Raw genomic sequence first — 20,068 nt, 5'->3', positions numbered from 1 at the left:
CCCACACTATATGTTCTCACAATGGACATAATTGGGCTGCAAAATGGGTGAACTGACTTGAGAGTCTGGGATCAAAAGTCCTTTATGACCTATGAAAGTCAGCGTTCTTCAGTGTCACTTTTCCCGGTTACACAGGCATGTTAATAAGTGTACCATCTGTTTGGAGGTGAATAATGATAATCTTCTCAAATAGTTAATGTATCACTGGCCTTTCCGTTACTGTTTGGAAATGACATTGTGCAATGACAATTCACCCGTCTGTCCACTGGCTGCAAAGAAGCACCTCGAGCACAAATGGGAATGTGAGGAATGACTAAACAAGCAGGAAGTAAAGGATCTCTAGTTGAACGTGAGTGTGCTGGACAGAGGAATGACCTCTAACAGGATGGCCGATTGGGAGCCGAGAGCCAAGGACAGTGGGTGTGACAACCACTGTGAGTGCCGCCGGCCCTCCTCCCAATCGTCTGTGCTGAACTTTTCAACTTCTTTCTCCTGCTCTCCATGTTCTTCATCCAGCCTCGTGTTCCTCGCTCTGCACTGCTGAGTTTTCACAGGGACTAACAAAGACAATGTAGCAAGCGAAGGTCATGTACTTGATGTACTGGGGAGCCGTTTAGAAATTGTTATTTATGTTGCTATTTATGTTGATAAAGTGCCAGAGGAACTTTGTTATATCATTTTATTTAATGATATTTCTTTTATTTTTATTTCACTTTATTGTTTTTATTTCACTCTATTGTTTTGTTAAAAAAAATGTATAAAGTTCCTGTGGCTCAAGTGGTAGAGCATTGCGTTAGCAGCGCAAGGTTGTGGGTTTGATTCCCAGGGAACACATGTTAGGTAAAAAATGTTAGCCTGAATGCACTGTAAGTCGCTTTGGATAAAAAGCGTCTGCTAAATGCATAATAAAGTTATAGATGTTCAATTTATAAAAATAAATGTAACACACACACACACACACACACACACATATATATATATATATATATATGTATATATATATATATATATATATATGTATATATATATATACACTCACCTAAAGGATTATTAGGAACACCATACTAATAATGTGTTTGACCCCCTTTCGCCTTCAGAACTGCCTTAATTCTACGTGCCATTGATTCAACAAGGCGCTGAAATCATTCTTTAGACATGTTGGCCCATATTAATAGGATAGCATCTTGCAGTTGATGGAGATTTGTGGGATACACATCCAGGGCACGAAGCTCCCGTTCCACCACATCCCAAAAATGCTCTACTGGGTTGAGATCTGGTGACTGTTTAGTACAGTGAACTCATTGTCATGTTCAAGAAACCAATTTGAAATGATTCGAGCTTTGTGACATGGTGCACTATCCTGCTGGAAGTAGCCATCAGAGGATGGGTACATGGTGGTCATAAAGGGATGGACATGGTCAGAAACAATGCTCAGGTAGGCCGTGGTATTTAAACGATGCCCAATTGGCACTAAGGGGCCTAAAGTGTGCCAAGAAAACATCCCCCACACCATTACACCACCACCACACGCCTGCACAGTGGTAACAAGGCATGATGGATCCATGTTCTCATTCTGTTTACGTCAAATTCTGACTCTACCATCTGAATGTTTCAACAGAAATCAAGACTCATCAAACCAGGCAACATTTTTCCAGTTTTCAACTGTCCAATTTTGGTGAGCTCATGCGAATTGTAGCCTCTTTTTCTTATTTGTAGTGGAAATGAGTGGTACCCGGTGGGGTCTTCTGCTGTTGTAGCCCATCCGCCTCAAGGTTGTGTGTGTTGGGGCTTCACAAATGCTTTGCTGCATACCTCGGTTGTAATGAGTGATTTCAGTCAAAGTTGCTCTTCTATCAGCTTGAATCAGTCGGCCCATTCTCCTCTGACCTCTAGCATCATGTATAACATTAATGTGGATAGCAGTTTAGATCTGCTGAACTTGAGAAATTCTATTCTATTATTTTATTATTCCTAAAATAAAAAAAAAATAGACTTTAAATATTTATAACACATTGTTTCATAGACTGCATATGTTTAGAATAAAGTTATGTAATAACTTTAATGTGGATATGTGAATTTAATTTTCTTTTCTTAGCGGTCTCAGATTTTTAATTAAATTTATATTAAAGATATAAAAATAAATTAAACATATAAGTGGATGGCAGGTTTTGGCAAACCTGTTTGAGAGATATAAAGATCTCTTCTGAAAAGAGATTAGTGATGGGAAGTTCGGCTCTTTCGACTCCTGAATGGCTCTTAATTTAGGATTTTTTGTAGGCCTTCATTTTACCATAACTTTGTAAAAATTAATGGTTTGTGTGTTGAAAACCCTTTCATGTGCAGTGTTTTTATGAGAATCCTTATAATTTCCTAATTTTGTGCATTTATTTTGTTACAAAACCATTATTTTGTTTAATATTTTAATCAAACATTTTATTGCACAAATTAACAACAAAACCGCAAATAAATCCACAGAACTAGAACCAAACTCAAGCAAACAGTAATGTCCTCAGTGTAGATTGGCATTCAAAAAAATCAGATGCCTCAGTTTTGATGGACTGATCATATTTCTTCTTTCTGTGATTATCTGCCCTGTTTTTGAGAAGATTCTCTCTGAAGGAACCGATGTTGCCACAATACACAGTCTCCCCTCCATTAACGTTGTTACGACTCGTTAACTTGCAGCGGAGTGCCGCTTCACTTCATCCCCCTCTCTGTTTTTACATAATGTTATGATCCCATATACTCACATCTGATTGGCCGTGATGCGATTGCTGACCAATCAAAACAAAGTGCTGCCTTGAGCTAAGCAGCGAAAGGAAAAAAACTGGGAGCCGGCTCGCATCTCTTCTGATTCACTACAAAGCATCAGCTCTCAGAGCCGCATCTTTTGCGCATGACCCATCACTAAAAGAGATACTATGGCTTTTTTCTCAGTAGATAAATCTGAGGCACAAGATTTATCCATACTATAGGATTATACATACTACTTTTTGTCAAAACTACCTAAGTGCGCCTAAGCAAATGCACTGCTCACCCTTTGGATATTTTGTTTGCTATAGTTTTCATTTTGCCCATTTTTGCCCACCAGATTTTGCCAACTATTACACAAGACATCTGCATTATCGGTCCTCAAACACACCTAATGCAGCTGTGTTTCTCTGCCTTTACCATCTATATCTGTTTTTAGGAACAAAGCTCTTTGAAACATTTGAAATGTTGAGCTACCTTTCTTCCAATTGTAAATCTGCCATGCTAATTGGACATTGGGCCTTTTTTATGCCTATTTTTGTGGAACAAATAAGAAGTTTGGAAAACAGAATTGGCCATCCAGTGATTAAATACATCTTTTGACTCTTATGAAGTGGTCAGACTTTACTTCTGTATTTGGCATTCGGTAGCCAAAGCTGTCCTGACCAACTCGGAAAACTCACAATAAAGGACAAAAAAAGCTTTACATGTTATTTCTTTGGTAAATTTGGATCTATAACTCTTAGTGTCAAAACCTAAAAGTGGCTTTAAACATTTGCTGATTTAAGCAGCTGATGTTGTCGCCCCTTGAATGCCACATTCTGCTGCTTTAACCTTTAAGCAATAATTACTGTAAAACTGTGTTTTAAGTAGATTTTCCATCATCATGTGGTAAATACTCTGCTTGTCGTGTCTCGTGATCCTGTGTGAAGCGGCTACCTGCAGCGTAATACTTTCACTGTCTGTTTTGACTTCATACATTTGTGTTCCTTCTTCTTTTGAAATTCTAAATCTTTGCTGTTTATAGGTAAGCAAACATACCATGAGGGCAAAACTGTTCAAGAGCAAACCTCAAAGAAGACAGAAAAAATTAACATCAAATGCTAACAAACATACATACTGTCAAATTATCTGGGCTCTTTAAGAATTTTAAGTTTTTAAATAAGACTTTTAGTACACCGAGACTGCATTTATTTAATTAAAAATACAGTAAAGCCAGTAAAAATTTTATATATATATTTTATTTTATTTTTTTACATGTAAAATATCAGTTCTCTATTTCAATATATTTTAAAATGTAATTTATTCATGACATCAAAGCTGAGTTTTCAGCATCATTACTCCAGTCTTTAGTGTCACATGATCCTTAAGAAATTATTCTAATATGCTGAATTGCTGCTGATTATTAAGTGTAGAAAACAGTTGTGTGGATTCATGTTTTTGTAGAAACCATGACACAGACGAAATAGGGGCACTGATGATGCTGTGTTAACTATGATGAATTTTGTAACTTATCATTTACAAAATTCAAATGCATATGTAAGAATTCTATTTTTAGATTTTACATCAGCATTTACACACTGAGGACTGATATCTTGTTAGTACCTGGTTCTGTGGATTAAGGACTTTTTGTTGTCCTGTACTCAGAGGTTATGGTAAAATTGTCAGCTGTCAGATGAATGCACTGTTGGCCCCTCAAGGAATTGTCATATCACCTGTGTTATTTTCACTGTATTTCAATGATTTTATGATTTACAATTCTAATCTTAAACCTTTTAAGTATGCAGATGGCATGTCTTTGTTTGGATTTCTCTAAAAAGGTGATATAAATGAGTCGGTTGAATATATGAAATATGTTGAGGAACTCCTGGGCTGGTGAAATAATAGTGGTATTAAATATAAATAAAACCAAGGAATGAGTTATCACTTGTACTGAGCAAGATGTTGCTGGTAATGATAGAGGTTTACCCGGTTGAGATGGTTGAGAATTTTAAATATCTTGGCACACATATACTGTAGAAAGTGAACTGAGTTTTGTAGATAACACTAATAATATTTAGAAAAAATGCATGCAACGTCTATTTCTAATACGGAGAATCAGTAAGTTTGGAGTAACTCAAAACATATTGGAGATTGCCTACAGATCGTTGGTGGAGAGTGTGCTAACCTATAATTTAACTTCATGGTTTGGGCATCTAAATTGTAAGCAGAAAAATAATCTGGCAAGAGTCACTATTATACACAGTTAATAAAATCATTGGCAGACCACAGAGTAAGTTTGGCGTTTTGGGAAAGCAGAGAATATATTAAAAGACCCAAGTCATCCTCTGTGTGATCAGTTTGTTTTGTTGCCCTCTGGGAGGCAATTTTTACTGCTCAGAGCAAAGACAAATATTTATAAAATATCTTTTTTACCTTCTGCGATCGGATTTATGATTCAAAAAGGGTGTGTGATTTAGTATAATGGTATTTATGTGTTTTGTAGTATGTGTCTGTATGTGTTTGGCTTTTTGCTGGTTTGGTCAAAGACAAATTTCAACCATGGTTGACAATAAAGATGTATTGTATTTTTCTTGTTGTGATTAGAACATTATTTAAATGTTAGAAAAATGTTTCTTACAACGTTCTACTAAATATATGTTAACCCAGATTGGTTGGCACCATTTAAGCTTGGTAATGTAGAGCTCTGGCAACCTGTAATACAGTTTGTGTTTCCTGTAGACCACAATCCAGCGAGTTCTACATGTTCCCATGTGAACATGACATATTTGTTTATGGTCAGTGTGTTCATATTGGGTTTTAAGCTTCATCCAGGTGTCAACTGCAGATCAGTACCAATATATGAGGTTCTGGATCCGATCATTCATGAGGTCTCTTAATGTAATCCTATAGCCTCTTATATACCTCTGTTAATCGCTAACAGGGCTGAACAGTCCTGATTTCAATAGAGAGACCATATGGGCCAATGTTTAACAATCGGAAGAACACATTTCCATGACCCCGTGTGACATTTTGCGTTTGTTGTGTCAACCTGCCATCTTCACTTTCACTGTTCATTTTGTGTTTAGATATTGGTGTTACTCTTTTGTGCGTTTCTGCTGTTTATAGGTAAGCAAAGACATCTTGAGGGCAAAACTGTTCAAGCTTCAAGAGAGTAATAAAATAAGAAATGTACATAAATTAGCTGGCTAATGTATTTTGTTTCAAGTTCTTATGAGTTCTTATCATTTCAATATATCATCTAAACGTGTTTGGGTAAAATGTCTGTTTGATTAGTGTTCCCAGCCATCAGAAGACATTTCTCAAGAGTTAAGTAGTGCGTATGGAACATTGTTAGTATCTGATGTACAGTCTTGTAACGTTGAGAGAAAACATTTTGAGATCAACTTGCTCCTTATGATGTTACACGTACTTGGTGAATATTCTCAATGTTGAAAGAAATCATGCATTCACCACAAGAATTTTTTTTTTTTTTTACATTTTATTATTTTGGACATTACTTTTTCTTTTCCTTTTTTATTTATTTATTTCTAAAATTGTGCTTGATTTTGGTCAAAAATTTATTTATTTATTATTATTAATTTTTTTAAAGAAGTCCCTTATGCTCACCAAGGCTGCATGATCCAGAAATGTGATTTTGTGCAGATTCATATTTTTGTGGAAACAATTCTTTTCTTTCAAAAGAGAAAACATCTTCCTGACCCAAAACCTTTGGGTGGTATTCAACGTGGGCAGTTGCTGGGCTTATTTTGGGCCAAAATACACAGTCAAAATACATTTTAATTGTTTTGCTTAAAAGGTATAATTATTGAAAACATGTTTATTTGCAACCAAAGGCAAAATGTAATTCAAGCTCTATTCTATGCAACAATGAAGCAGATAAATAAACATAAAACTCTTCTGGTGGGCTTTTTGGGGATGAGTTATTCACTCTATTTCTGCACAATCCCTCAAAATTAGTGTCTGCTTTTGCTATAGGCGACTGTATAATGAGAGGATGAGAAGCAGATGAATGTAGGTGTCTTCCCAAAACGAGTGGAAAATTCTGTTCAGGGACAAAGTGGGCAGACGGGGGCAGGGTGATGTCTGGTAACCTGAACCCTGGAGACACAAATCTTTGTGACTCCGTTAGGTAAAACTACTCTCCCTCTCCTCTCTGCTCCTCTGTCTCAATCGCTCTCGTTCAGCTCTGAGAGGAAACAATGGTCTCTCACATGCTGTGAGCCTTGCACACACAATAATATCCCTTATGTGAGCCGGCCACTCGGCTGACTGACCCAGCTCTCCAGAGAGTACAGTATGTGCTGAGATTTTTCCAGGGCCTCGTAACCTGATGATTCCTTGAGGAAAAATCCACAGTCTGGGGGGGATGTGATTACAGGTACCTTAGAAATGGACGTTTTAAAGGAGTAGTACACCCAAAAATCACCATTTATCTTACAACAACTGAACTGTGTCAGCCGATGAATATGTAGAGTGTGACATCACAAGAGCTGAATGAGTCCGCATGTGGCTGAACGTGCTATTAAAGAGTGTTTTTTAGGCACAAAGTAGAGTTGACTTGTTTACGGTTACTGAAAACTGCTCATCTAATCCGTATTTAAAGGCAGAACTGTCTGTTTTATAATCTAAATCCTGTTTTGAACTCAAGTGTTAAGTAACGTGAGGCTGTATTTGGTACTGATGCCAGACGTTACTTATGCATGATAACAACAATGTAATGTTTATTCCAAAATAGACATTTTGGTGAAAACAGAGTTAAACCATAAACCATTTATTAAATAATAATGTGGTGCTGATTTTGCAGATTGGAACTATATTTAGATTTTTACATTTAAATCACTTTTATTACTTTTTTTTTTTTTTGAGTCTGAAAATAGTCAAATAACCTTTCATTTGTGGAGTAATTAATTCACTGTATTATACCAAAAACATACATTAGCATGTGATTATTTATATATATGGCCAGAAAAAAATTCATTTTATTTTGTTTTACCTTCTGTTTTGAATTAAATGAAGCACCTTTCATTTGAATATTTATTCACAGGATTATTCCAAAAATATGGTTATTTAAAATATAATCCACATTTGTTGTATTTCAGCGGGGGTGATTCCACTGCAAAATAATGACTACTTCATTCTCAAGCTTCAAAAGACAAATAATATAGCAAATATTGTCTACCGTTATGATCCAATGACAGCACACATCCCATTTCACTTTCCTAATCCTTCAGGAGAAAGATAGTCATACAGGTTTGGAATGACAGGGTGAGGAAATTAATTTTCATTTTTGGCCCAACAATTCCTGAATGTATGAATAGACTTTTATAATGACATTGAATTATGCTGACATACTAGAAGTGACAACTTTCTTCCAAAATCATATTCTTGCTGATTCCTGCCATGTTCTTCATGAGAGACACTGTCTTCTTTCACAGTTGTCATGTTTATTTTTCTGTTGATCTGTTGCCTCTGTCTCTCTCTCTGTCTGCGGCTGACATTTCCCTCCGTGCTCACAGCTGCGTGTCTGAGAGAGTAAGCAGCTCTTAGAGACACTCTACAGTCCTTACTGCATGGCCATGAGCAGCTCCCAAGAGCACACTTCCAATGCTGACATCAGTACTTTTGGAAAGAAAGAAATGGCAGAAAGACTGCAAAGTGTTAATTTGGGGTGACTAAACACACACACACACACACACACACACACAAACACACACACAAGGGAACACGAGAATGTTACTTGTAAATGTTCTCTAAATATTCTGAAACAATAGCAACATTTAAAAACATTGGATTATGTATAAATAACATGTCTGTGCTAATGTTCTGCGAACATTCTTAAAGACTAGATAACTCTTCTATTAATGTTACTGAAAAAACTTTGAGAGACCCTTGCAAGAACATAATATATAGCCAAAGCGGAATATTATATTTATATGACTACCGTATATATTTATGTTCTATATTTTTTGATTGGGAAAATATAGTTATTTCAACTGTTCAAAACAACAAATTGTTATGTTATGTTATGGGCCAGACATTACTAACAAAAGATTAGATTCGATTGCATTTTCCTCCTTTCAGAGAACTAAAGTTCTCATTTGCCATTTCTGCTCACATAGAGCCACTGCTTTAATCACGTGTGTCAGAGACGGTGTCAGAGCCCCTTCCCCCTAAACATTTATGTGTACACTGAAAGACTACAGCACAATGTCCTTTCATTTTGAGAATAATCCCTGTACCAGACAGACCAATTATTGGATGAAGCACTGGAACCAGTTTACTAAATGATAGTTTTCACTGTTTGTAGGTATTATTAGCTATTACCTTGTGTGATTTGATCCAGGAATTGCTATTTCCAGACTAAAATGGACTAGTGCACTTGTTTCTTACAAAGTAACATATTATGTCTTATCCACGTGATTTCTAAGTAACACAAGGGCAGGTCACCTACTTTAGTATATAATGTTTCCTTTAAGAGACGGGACTGCTTCTTTAATAGAGGTTGCATAACTGCTTTAAAGTGCCATTTCATGATCCCAAGTTAATAAGTGCCAGACCTTTATGAGGAAAAAAATAAATATTAAAAGGTAACCACAAAACCAGCACCATTGATTTCTGCTTGAATTTGCTTGAGAGCCTGATCGCCACTGTTGACATTCCCACAACCCTGATTTCACCTTGAATGTGCGCACAGATCATTCCCATCTTCCTAACACATGCTGTCATTTATAGGCCTCTCTGAGCTGCAGCACTAGCTGATCCTGGGTTTCCCAGAGTATTTACCAAATAAATGGATGGAAGCTCAAAAGGAAATGTGCAATCCATTCTAACAGACGTTTAAGTGGTGGCATGCTGTAGAAAAGCGTAAATATAGACTAAACTTAATCCACTGTTGACAGAGAATAGATAGTGAGAGGTTTACAAAACATGAACAAAACGTATGCCAAACTTACATTCAGAATTCTTGAGATATGAGATTTTAGCTCAAAAGCGTAGTTTGATTTTACCAGTTTTATTACTGGGTGTTAAATGTCAAAGGACATAATTTACACAGTCATTCATCTTTTACCTTTGAAATGGAGAAACGGCCAAAAGTCATAAAAATCAGGTGGTGTCAGACTAATAAATGATTTATAAATGCAGACAGATTCAGTGTTAATGACAAATCAGTGCACACAAAGTTTTATGATAAATTGTAATGTGCAAACTACCACAGGTGTTTTCAAATATTGAGTAAGCTCGTTCCTCATGGAGATGTCAATGACATGACCTACCATTATAGATGAAGGTTGAATAAATGTTAAAGCTCCATGACAGCAGCCTAAACTCCTCCCTCATCTTCTTACAACTCCGCCCCGAAACAGGTGAGTTGGCAGGGTATAAATTGTGTGAACCTTGCTTGGACACACAGGAGCCAGAGAGGCTTTCAGAAGGACTACAACATTTAAAACCAAAAAGCTCCAGATTTTAAATTGAAATAAACAAGGAAAATGGGGCTTGGAGTGAGTGGGCTATGGCTATGATTTATTATACTGCCAGTTGCATTTCACATTTGCTTTTGTTGCTCTATTATTTTTTCTATTATCTCTCTCTCTCTCTTGTTTGCTTTGTTTAAATAAGTTAATGTGTTTGTTGCATATGTTAAGTATCGCTATTTTTGATAGACGGGGAATGATAAGTACAAATTGGCGGCAACTTCAGAGGATGGAGCCAAAAAGCCAAAAAAAGGGAAAAAGAAGCAGAAGGACATGGACGATCTTAAAAAAGAAGTGGATCTGGTAGGAAATTCATATATAAATGCATTTTTCCATTTCCAAATGTTAAATTCCATTTAACAATAATAATTTCTTTGGGAAACTAAGATTTAAAGGCTCTTTTTGCTTTTATCAGGATGACCACAGGTTGACAATGGATGAGCTTCACCGCAAATACGGCACTGACCTGACCAGGGTAAGCTTAGTGACCCTTTTAGGAAACATTGTGTATATAAAATGATATCATATGAAATCACATGCATCTTTTATCTTTTTAGAATGAAACTAATTATTGTTGTTATTATGCATATAATAAAATTTGGTAACCTCAAAAATCTTTGAAATTTTGGATTGTTAAGCTCAATATGTCTTCTCTGTCAAATCAAAGCACTTTTACTCAAAAAAATTATATACGCCATCTGTGTAAGAGGTTTACCAGCAGGCATGTTCAAGTCAAAATAATTATGTAATTGAAAACGGATTATATGTTGTTAAGGAAAACTTTTAATACAAGTACTTGCAAATAATGTATGCAAGCTATGGATTTGAAACCTATGCGCATAATATTATTTGAGTCATTTATTCTCAACTGTCCTGGAACGAAACCGGACATAAGCAAGTGCGGCACTGCCATTTGCTCCACCCCCACCTGGATCAAATCTTCTGCCCCACCCTGACCTTCACTAAACTTCAACACCTCGAGGACAGCATGCCCCCTTTTAGTTATTCTACAAAATCTCAGTCTTAAATTTATGTTTGTATTTAAAACTTAAATATATGTTTTAAGCTTAACTCACCATGCAACAACTTTTAACAAATTGTAATATTATTATTTTTTTATTATTATTATTATTTTGGCAGGGCTTGTCCTCTTCTCGTGCAAAGGAGATCTTAGCTCGTGATGGGCCCAATGCCCTGACCCCACCTCCTACAACTCCAGAATGGGTCAAGTTCTGTAAACAGCTCTTTGGTGGGTTCTCAACGCTGCTGTGGATTGGTGCGATTCTTTGTTTTCTGGCGTACGGTATCCAGGCTGCCTCCGAAGATGAACCTGCTAATGACAATGTACAGTGGAACAAAAACTTTTCACATTTATGCATAAATATTATTTAAACCCAACAACAGTGAATCACACAATTTTCAATAGCATAATTTTCCCCACTATGAACCTGTTTGATTTTGCAGCTTTACCTGGGAATTGTGCTTGCTGGTGTTGTCATAATAACAGGATGCTTCTCATACTACCAAGAAGCCAAGAGCTCTAAAATCATGGAATCTTTTAAGAACCTTGTTCCTCAGGTACTGAAACGTAAAAGGTATTCTGATAAAAACGTTGCATCTTTTACTTACACGTTCTATCATTAAATTCTAATTCAATATGGTTTTGTAGCAAGCCCTGGTTGTGCGTGATGGAGAGAAAAAGTGCATCAATGCAGAGGAGGTAGTAGCTGGTGATCTTGTGGAGGTCAAAGGTGGAGACAGAATCCCAGCTGATCTTCGTATCATCTCTGCGCATGGATGCAAGGTAAGACACAAAGCTTATCAGAATCGCTAAAGTAACATACTCCCACTGAAGGGATGCTGGCGTCCTTACCAATCAGGCATCTTAAGTAGTCTAAACAGAAAGATTTATTCAAGTCAGCGAATTATTTGTTGGTGAACAAGTTGTCTATGCTGGTCTACAAGCTAGACTAGGGCTCTCCAAACATACTCCTGGAGGGCCACTGTCCTAAAGAGGTTAACGCCAGCTTGCCCCAAATACACCTTCCTGGAAGTTTACATATATATATATATATATATATATATATATATATATATATATACACACACACACACACACACACACACACACACAAGAAGACCTTAATTAGCTGGTCCAGGTATGTTTTATTGGGGTTAAAGCTCTCTCTGCAAGGCAGAGGCCCTCCAGGAGCAGTATTCAATACGCTAAGCTAAACCAACACCAAACCAATAATAACCAGCTATCTTGAACCAACTTGGATGTTAATGGTGTTCTTCCTTTCCAGGTTGACAACTCCTCCCTCACTGGAGAATCTGAGCCCCAGACTCGTGCTCCTGATTTCTCCAATGAAAATCCCCTGGAAACCAGAAACATTGCATTCTTCTCTACCAACTGTGTTGAAGGTACAAAGATAAAACAGCTGAATTGTGTTGGATAACAAAAACAACATCAGAATTATGTAATTAATAGTTACAATGTTCAAAGGTACTGCCAGAGGGATTGTCATCAATACCGGGGACCGTACTGTCATGGGTCGCATCGCCACTCTTGCCTCCAGTCTGGAAGGTGGACAGACACCAATCGCTAAAGAGATTGAGCACTTCATCCACATCATCACTGGTGTTGCTGTCTTCCTGGGTGTCTCCTTCTTCATTCTTTCCCTAATTCTTGGATATGGGTGGTTGGAAGCTGTCATCTTCCTGATTGGAATCATTGTTGCTAATGTACCTGAAGGTCTCCTTGCCACTGTAACTGTAAGTCAGAGTTCAATGTACACTTCTAGAGCCAAAGTACACTTCTCTTGAGTCAAGAATTATTACTTAACTTGTAACTTCATGTAGGTGTGTCTAACTTTGACTGCCAAACGTATGGCGAAGAAGAACTGCCTGGTGAAGAATCTTGAAGCTGTGGAGACACTTGGCTCGACCTCCACAATTTGCTCTGACAAGACTGGAACTTTGACCCAGAACCGAATGACCGTCGCTCATATGTGGTTTGACAACCAGATTCATGAAGCAGACACCACAGAGAACCAGAGTGGAACCTCATTTGACAGGAGCTCTGCTACTTGGTCAGCTCTAGCACGTGTTGCTGGCTTGTGCAACCGTGCAGTCTTCCTTGCTGATCAAAACCATGTGCCGATCCTTAAGGTGTGCTTGAGTATCTGAATATTCAGTACTTTAAAATATTTTGAGAAACATTTTGATGATTTATGTTTAGAGTGACTTGTAAAAGTCCATTAAATGTATGTCCATCATCAAGACACTATCAGTAAAATAAATAATTATTTTGCAGCGAGACACAGCTGGTGATGCCTCAGAGTCTGCCCTATTGAAATGTATTGAGCTGTGCTGTGGTTCAGTAACTGAAATGAGAGAGAAGTACCCAAAGACTGCTGAGATCCCTTTCAACTCCACCAACAAGTATCAGGTATTTTTGTTGAATAATTCTTTAGATATTTACAGATTTGACTGACCTTAGTAATAGCCCCTAATATGTTTTGTTCTAGCTCTCAGTCCACAAGAATCCCAATTCCACAGAGTCTAAACACCTGCTGGTGATGAAGGGAGCCCCTGAGAGAATTTTGGATCGATGCTCCTCCATTTTGATTCAAGGAAAAGAACAGCTTTTGGATGACGAAATGAAAGATTCATTCCAAAATGCTTATGTAGAACTCGGAGGTCTTGGAGAAAGAGTGCTGGGTAAACCCGTCTTATGAAGTTCATCTTCTGGAGTTTTGTTGCAGTTAAAACTATGACTTTTTACACTAATGATTGTGTCCTTTTTTTAAAAGGTTTCTGCCACTTTAGCCTACCTGATGACCAATTTCCTGAGGGTTTTGCATTTGATTCTGACGAAGTGAACTTCCCTACTGAGAACCTGTGTTTTGTTGGCCTTATATCCATGATCGATCCTCCTCGTGCAGCTGTACCAGATGCTGTGGGCAAGTGCAGGAGTGCAGGAATTAAGGTGTTGTTTCACCTTGATTCAAGACTGATGGCTTGATTATATTTACTCATTATACCTATATTGAATTAAATGAATCAGATGATCAAGCATCTATGTCTTCTATCACAGGTTACTTGTGACCATCCAAAAACAAGGCTATTTGTAAAGGGTCTTGAATCAAGAAGTCATTCTCGGTTCAAGATCCATTTTTGGAATATGCTGTGAATATTTTGCAGCATATTCAATTATGTTCATAGTTGTTGTATATACAATCAGTTTATCAAATTATAATTCAAAATCTTCTGTTTCAGGTTATCATGGTTACTGGTGACCATCCAATTACAGCTAAAGCTATCGCAAAGGGTGTTGGTATCATCTCTGAAGGGAATGAGACTGTGGAAGACATTGCTGCACGTTTGAACATCCCTGTTGGAGAGGTCAATCCAAGGTATACTGACAATCTCAAACAAAGCATTTAAAGAAACCAAGTTTTGAATTTGCTCTAGAAGCCTGCTAATACAAACTGTATCTCTAGAGATGCTAAGGCCTGTGTGGTCCATGGTGGTGAACTGAAAAATATGAGTGAAGAAGAGCTGGATGATATCCTGAAATACCATACAGAAATTGTGTTCGCCAGAACTTCTCCACAACAAAAGCTGATTATTGTGGAAGGGTGTCAACGACAGGTACCATAAGAGAGTTATCTATCCAATCCTATTGATCCTAGACAATTTTGCCCAGCAGATACCATTTTAATGAATTTTTTCCTCTTATCAGGGTGCCATTGTAGCTGTAACTGGTGACGGTGTCAATGATTCTCCTGCTCTGAAGAAGGCTGACATTGGTGTGGCTATGGGTATCGCTGGATCTGATGTATCCAAACAGGCTGCTGACATGATCCTTCTGGATGACAACTTTGCCTCAATTGTCACTGGAGTAGAAGAAGGTATGACATGCTATTGGGAACTTGATTGACTGAAGAATTCTGAAGGGTATTTTGAGACCTGCTCCTCAAGCTTGTCTTCCACTTTAGGCCGTCTGATTTTTGACAACTTGAAGAAGTCCATTGCCTACACGCTGACCAGTAACATCCCTGAGATCTCACCCTTCCTTTTGTTCATCATTGCTAATATTCCTTTACCTTTGGGTACTGTCACCATTCTCTGCATTGACCTGGGTACTGACATGGTAGGTGAAAGGACACATTTTACTGCTACAGAATATATTCCAGTACGAGAATCAGGGGCCAAACGCTGAAGGGGTATAGACACATATTGTATAGATTAGTGTATATGTATGTTTTCTTCATTTTCTTAGTTTTGCCAGCCCCTAGAGCCCAAATGGTCAAAAATGTAAATAAATGGTTCTAAATATTATCTGTGAACCTATTGACTTAAAATTGTGGCTTAAAAATATTTTTTTAAATTAAAATATCATATGGAACTGTGCTTTACTTAGATGACTATGCTTGCTTCTAGTGGCATAATGCATGCTGTAATTGGCTGCAGCTATATTTTGATTTGTTGATTAATGTTTCCACAGGTTCCTGCTATCTCATTGGCCTATGAAATTGCTGAAAGTGATATCATGAAGAGACAACCCAGAAACGCTAAAACCGATAAACTGGTGAATGAGAGGCTAATTAGTATAGCCTATGGTCAAATTGGTAAGCATATCGTTATTTTAAACAGTAATTTATTACTGTTAGTGCTATGTTCATTCTTTGACCAGGTTTTGAACGAGTACACTGTTGTGTACTATATTTTACTCTTAGCATAGCATTTCCTTTAATTATTATGGAAGCTTAACGTACAAAATATCACCTACGAACTAAAAACTATTTCGATATTACTAATGTGCAGCTGTAGCAGGCTAGCTGCAAAAGCATCTTTGTTATGTATTATTTGGTTTTATTTCATTAGAGAATCCATGCTGATAAACAGCTATATTCTGAAATTCTAAATCGTCTGTGTGTACAAATATGCCAGCAAGCATGACAATCAAGAAGTGTGGCTATATCTTTAGTCAGTACATTAATGTAATAGACAAAACATAGTAATCTGGTGCTTTTCTACTGCATGTTACGGCACGGTATGGTTAATTTTTAGCTTTTTTCCAATGGGTACAGTACCTGGTACCTGGTACTTTTTTTATCCGTTGAGGTTCCAAGTGAACTGTACCATTACCAAAACGTGACTTGTAAACTCTGGAGAGAATAGTAACTACCTGCTTCACTGAATTTATGAAGGAAACAAAACAGAACTGCTAGATGTAAATTAGCACAGTCAGTGATGGATCGAACGCAACTGTTTTGAACAAGCGCACCCTTTTTTAACAACCAAAAAGTGGCTGTTTCGTTGTCTGTTGAATAATCCTGGCCACTCTAAAGCATGTGCCGTGCCGTACTGTACTGAGCCGTACCGAGCCATACTATGTAGTGGAAAAGCACCAATTGCTATGTCAGCAATGCTCTGAGTTCGCCTAAGAAGTACAAACAGCACCACATACTGTTTTTTTTATTATAAAGAAACTATTAATTAAGCAATCTAACTAGGATTTCCTGATTCAGAATTTAATGCAAAATCAAGCTACTCTGCAATATTTGGAGGAGCTTGTAATTATGCGTCGTGTGAAAGCATCGTTTCCATCAATCATTTCATTTAAATTTATCAGCACTAATTAGTGATTGAGGTGTTCTGTTTTTGGGTGTAATAATGAACATAGTAGTTGTCATTTACTCCTGACATCTGAGCTGAAGCCGCAGTAGGAAAATGCTACATAATGGCTTGCTCTGAAAAGAGCTGTTTTTGACAGGGTAAAAAATGTTCCAGACTTTTCATTAAGACCCTAAAGAATCATATCAACTTGATTGGATCAAATGCAATTGGAAAATGGGCATCGGATGACCCCTTTAAAATCCGAAATAATGAAATTCTAGTCAGATTTTTTAATTTTTTATTTTGCCTTATACAATATATAAAAGAAAAAAATTCTTGAGGTCAGAAAAGTAATATAAATGTTATATTATATACTATATTATATATTATATTTTCATGCAAAGCATGAGTGCTGCAAATATTGTCACAAATTTAGAGAAAAGTATTTTCGAAATTCAATCACTTTAGACCACAAAACTCTGAAAACAAATCTTGGTTGGACTGATTAAGTAATGGAAAACTAAAATAAAATAAAAAGTAATAATAAATGCTGTACATTAAATAAATACATTCAAATAAAACAAGATCTTGATTGTAGGTGACACACAATTATTTAAATCTACTGACAGACCCTGTAAGTCGTGGCCTGGTGGTTAGAGAATCGGACTCCCAATTGAAGGGTTGTGGGTTCGAGTCTCGGGCTGGCAGGAATTGTGGGTGGGGGGAGTGCATGTACAGTTCTCTAACCACCCTCAATACCACGACTTAGGTGCCCTTGAGCAAAGCACCGAACCCCCAACTGCTCCCCGGGCGCCGCAGCATAAATGGCTGCCCACTGCTCCGGGTGTGTGCTCACAGTGTGTGTGTGTGTGTTCACTGCTCTGTGTGTGTGCACTTCGGATGGGTTAAATGCACAAATTCTGAGTATGGGTCACCATACTTGGCCGAATGTCACTTCACAATTAATTAAACTTTAATTTCAATGTCATCAAACTTATTTCTAGGTATGATGCAAGCAGTTGCAGGGTTCTTTACCTACTTTGTAATTCTTGCCGAGAACGGATTCCTGCCTTCAGATTTAATAGGAATTCGAGTCAACTGGGATGATAAGTATCTCAATGACTTGGAAGATAGCTATGGCCAGCAATGGGTAGGTGTCACAACTGTATAAATAAAAAAAACTTCTATAATACAAACAAATGTGAGGTATCAGTCATGTAAATATGGCTCATCTGTTTATTCTTCCAGACATATGAGCGCAGAAAAGTTGTGGAGTTCACATGCCACACAGCATTCTTCGCCAGCATTGTAATTGTGCAGTGGGCCGATCTGATCATCTGCAAGACCAGAAGGAATTCCATTGTACAGCAGGGAATGAGGTATGTAAACAAAGGGTCCAGCCATAAAATTGTGCAAAAAGCATTATACTGGGTTGTTTTTATAGGATGTGTCACAAATTTTCTTTTCTAGAAACAAAATCCTCATCTTTGGTCTGTTTGAAGAAACTGCTCTGGCAGCTTTCTTGTCCTATTGTCCAGGCATGGACATTGCTTTGAGAATGTATCCTCTCAAGTAAGTGGAAATACCTGTAACTAGTCTTTTGCAGCAAAAAATGGGCTAGCTGACCTTGAAAACCCAATTTAACTTTGGTATTATGTTTCAGACCATGTTGGTGGTTCTGTGCCTTCCCATACTCGCTGCTCATCTTCGTCTATGATGAAGTTAGAAGATACATCCTTAGACGGAGCCCAGGAGGTAATAACAGATATTCCTAACAGATGCTGGCAGACTTTGATGTTGAAAACTTTCATAGGAGTATTTGTTATCTTGCAGTGAATGAACTAGCGCTCATATCTCTTCTGATTTGTTTCAGGCTGGGTGGAAAAAGAAACATACTACTGAAAGAAGAAAACATTCTGTTGCAAACATAAGAAGACATTATTTTTTGATATTTTCGAAATGATACAGAATCTGGTCATTTTCAATCAATAAATATGTCAAATTAGAAGAGAATTTGCATTTGTGTCTTCATTATGCACTATGAATCTGAAAAGATTTAATGAAAATAGTGACCTAAATGACATTTTGCCAAGATATATATATTTTATTATTATATATTTCTTCATTTATTTATTAGAATACAGATGGCGAGTTTGTTTGTTTCTACAAATCAGATCAGATCAGAGCTTTAATCCCGTTGCTGATTAGTTAAATGATATTCTCATCGTGTGAATTGCCAACTTCATAGGTAACTGTAGTTAATTTAAGAACAATAGAAGTCGACTGGATGCTCCACCATGATATAAAGCACTCTTGATGATGACCTCATTATTGTCTTTGATTTACCTCAATGTGACATATCTAATACATTTGAAATCTCCTCTCTGAAATTAAATAAATCAAATAAAATCTGAATGCTTGGGCAGACAGCAATAATAACTAAAAGTATCTCCATTGAATAAACAACATAGAGAAAGAGAGAGAGAGAGAGAGAGCAACCTATTAGCACCATTGGTAAATATGTGGCTGTGAAAATAAACCTGCAAAGTTTTCACAAAGCAATTGAAAGTGGGGGGAAACTCACATTATGAAATAATGTTTTTTTCTCCAATATATGTTGGCTACAATTACTTCCACCCCTAGAAACTGTTATGAGTAAAATATCTCTGAAGTATATTTCAATTCATATTTAAATTTTTTTTAGCACAACAGGGGCACTAGGAGCATGAAATTGTCCAGCCATTACTTCCTGTTTCACATGATTATAAATATAAGACACATAACAACAAATTCCTTTAATCATCCATCACAAGAAGGAAAACCACAGAATATAGTTCTGATGTGCAGAACAAGATTGTTGAGCTTCACAAAATAGAAAGTGGCTGTAAGAAAATAGCTAAAGCATTAAAAATCCCCATTTCCACAATCAGGGCAATAATTAAGTTCCAATCAAACATATTTTATATATATATATATATATATATATGTGAACTAGAGAAAAAATATTTATTTAATAATGAGATTCCCCCACTTTCCTTTGTTTTACTTCAATGGTAGTTTGGAAATTTGTGAATTGATTTAATGAAAGATCAGAAGGATAAACAATGCAGATTTATTTTCAAGGCCACCTTTGCTCATATTTACCAGAGTTGCTAATACTAGTGGAGTGCACTGTGTTACTACAAAAGTGCAATGAGTAAAATCCTTACTAA

The 20,068-nt window shown here is 37.0% G+C and overlaps 1 protein-coding gene across 1 annotated transcript; it reads left to right on the top strand.

Annotated features, from left to right (window-relative positions):
• Window positions 1–10,148: 10,148 nt before the first annotated feature.
• LOC132142409 (sodium/potassium-transporting ATPase subunit alpha-1-like) lies at window positions 10,149–18,869 on the top strand. The gene is made up of 22 exons (XM_059552251.1): window positions 10,149–10,256; window positions 10,419–10,532; window positions 10,645–10,704; window positions 11,370–11,573; window positions 11,694–11,807; window positions 11,899–12,033; window positions 12,536–12,653; window positions 12,736–13,004; window positions 13,092–13,400; window positions 13,546–13,680; window positions 13,760–13,952; window positions 14,045–14,220; window positions 14,511–14,647; window positions 14,735–14,885; window positions 14,977–15,145; window positions 15,233–15,387; window positions 15,742–15,865; window positions 17,861–18,006; window positions 18,105–18,235; window positions 18,327–18,428; window positions 18,520–18,611; window positions 18,730–18,869. Exons 1-22 carry the CDS (start codon window positions 10,245–10,247, stop codon window positions 18,756–18,758), a joined length of 3,075 nt encoding a protein of 1,024 aa, XP_059408234.1. The 5' UTR covers window positions 10,149–10,244; the 3' UTR covers window positions 18,759–18,869.
• The last annotated feature ends 1,199 nt before the right edge of the window (window positions 18,870–20,068 follow it).

Source organism: Carassius carassius, chromosome 6 (assembly GCF_963082965.1).
Source record: "Carassius carassius chromosome 6, fCarCar2.1, whole genome shotgun sequence".
Taxonomy (NCBI): Eukaryota; Metazoa; Chordata; class Actinopteri; order Cypriniformes; family Cyprinidae; genus Carassius; species Carassius carassius.
The sequence above is the reverse complement of the archived record's forward strand: the minus strand, read 5'-3'. Positions and strand labels throughout refer to the sequence as shown.

Excerpts from the sequence above, each read along its gene's own strand:
- LOC132142409 (XM_059552251.1), top strand. Across the intron at positions 12,654-12,735 it reads CTCTACCAACTGTGTTGAAG|GTACTGCCAGAGGGATTGTC; the intron begins GTACAAAGATAA and ends CAATGTTCAAAG. Across the intron at positions 13,681-13,759 it reads ACTCCACCAACAAGTATCAG|CTCTCAGTCCACAAGAATCC; the intron begins GTATTTTTGTTG and ends GTTTTGTTCTAG.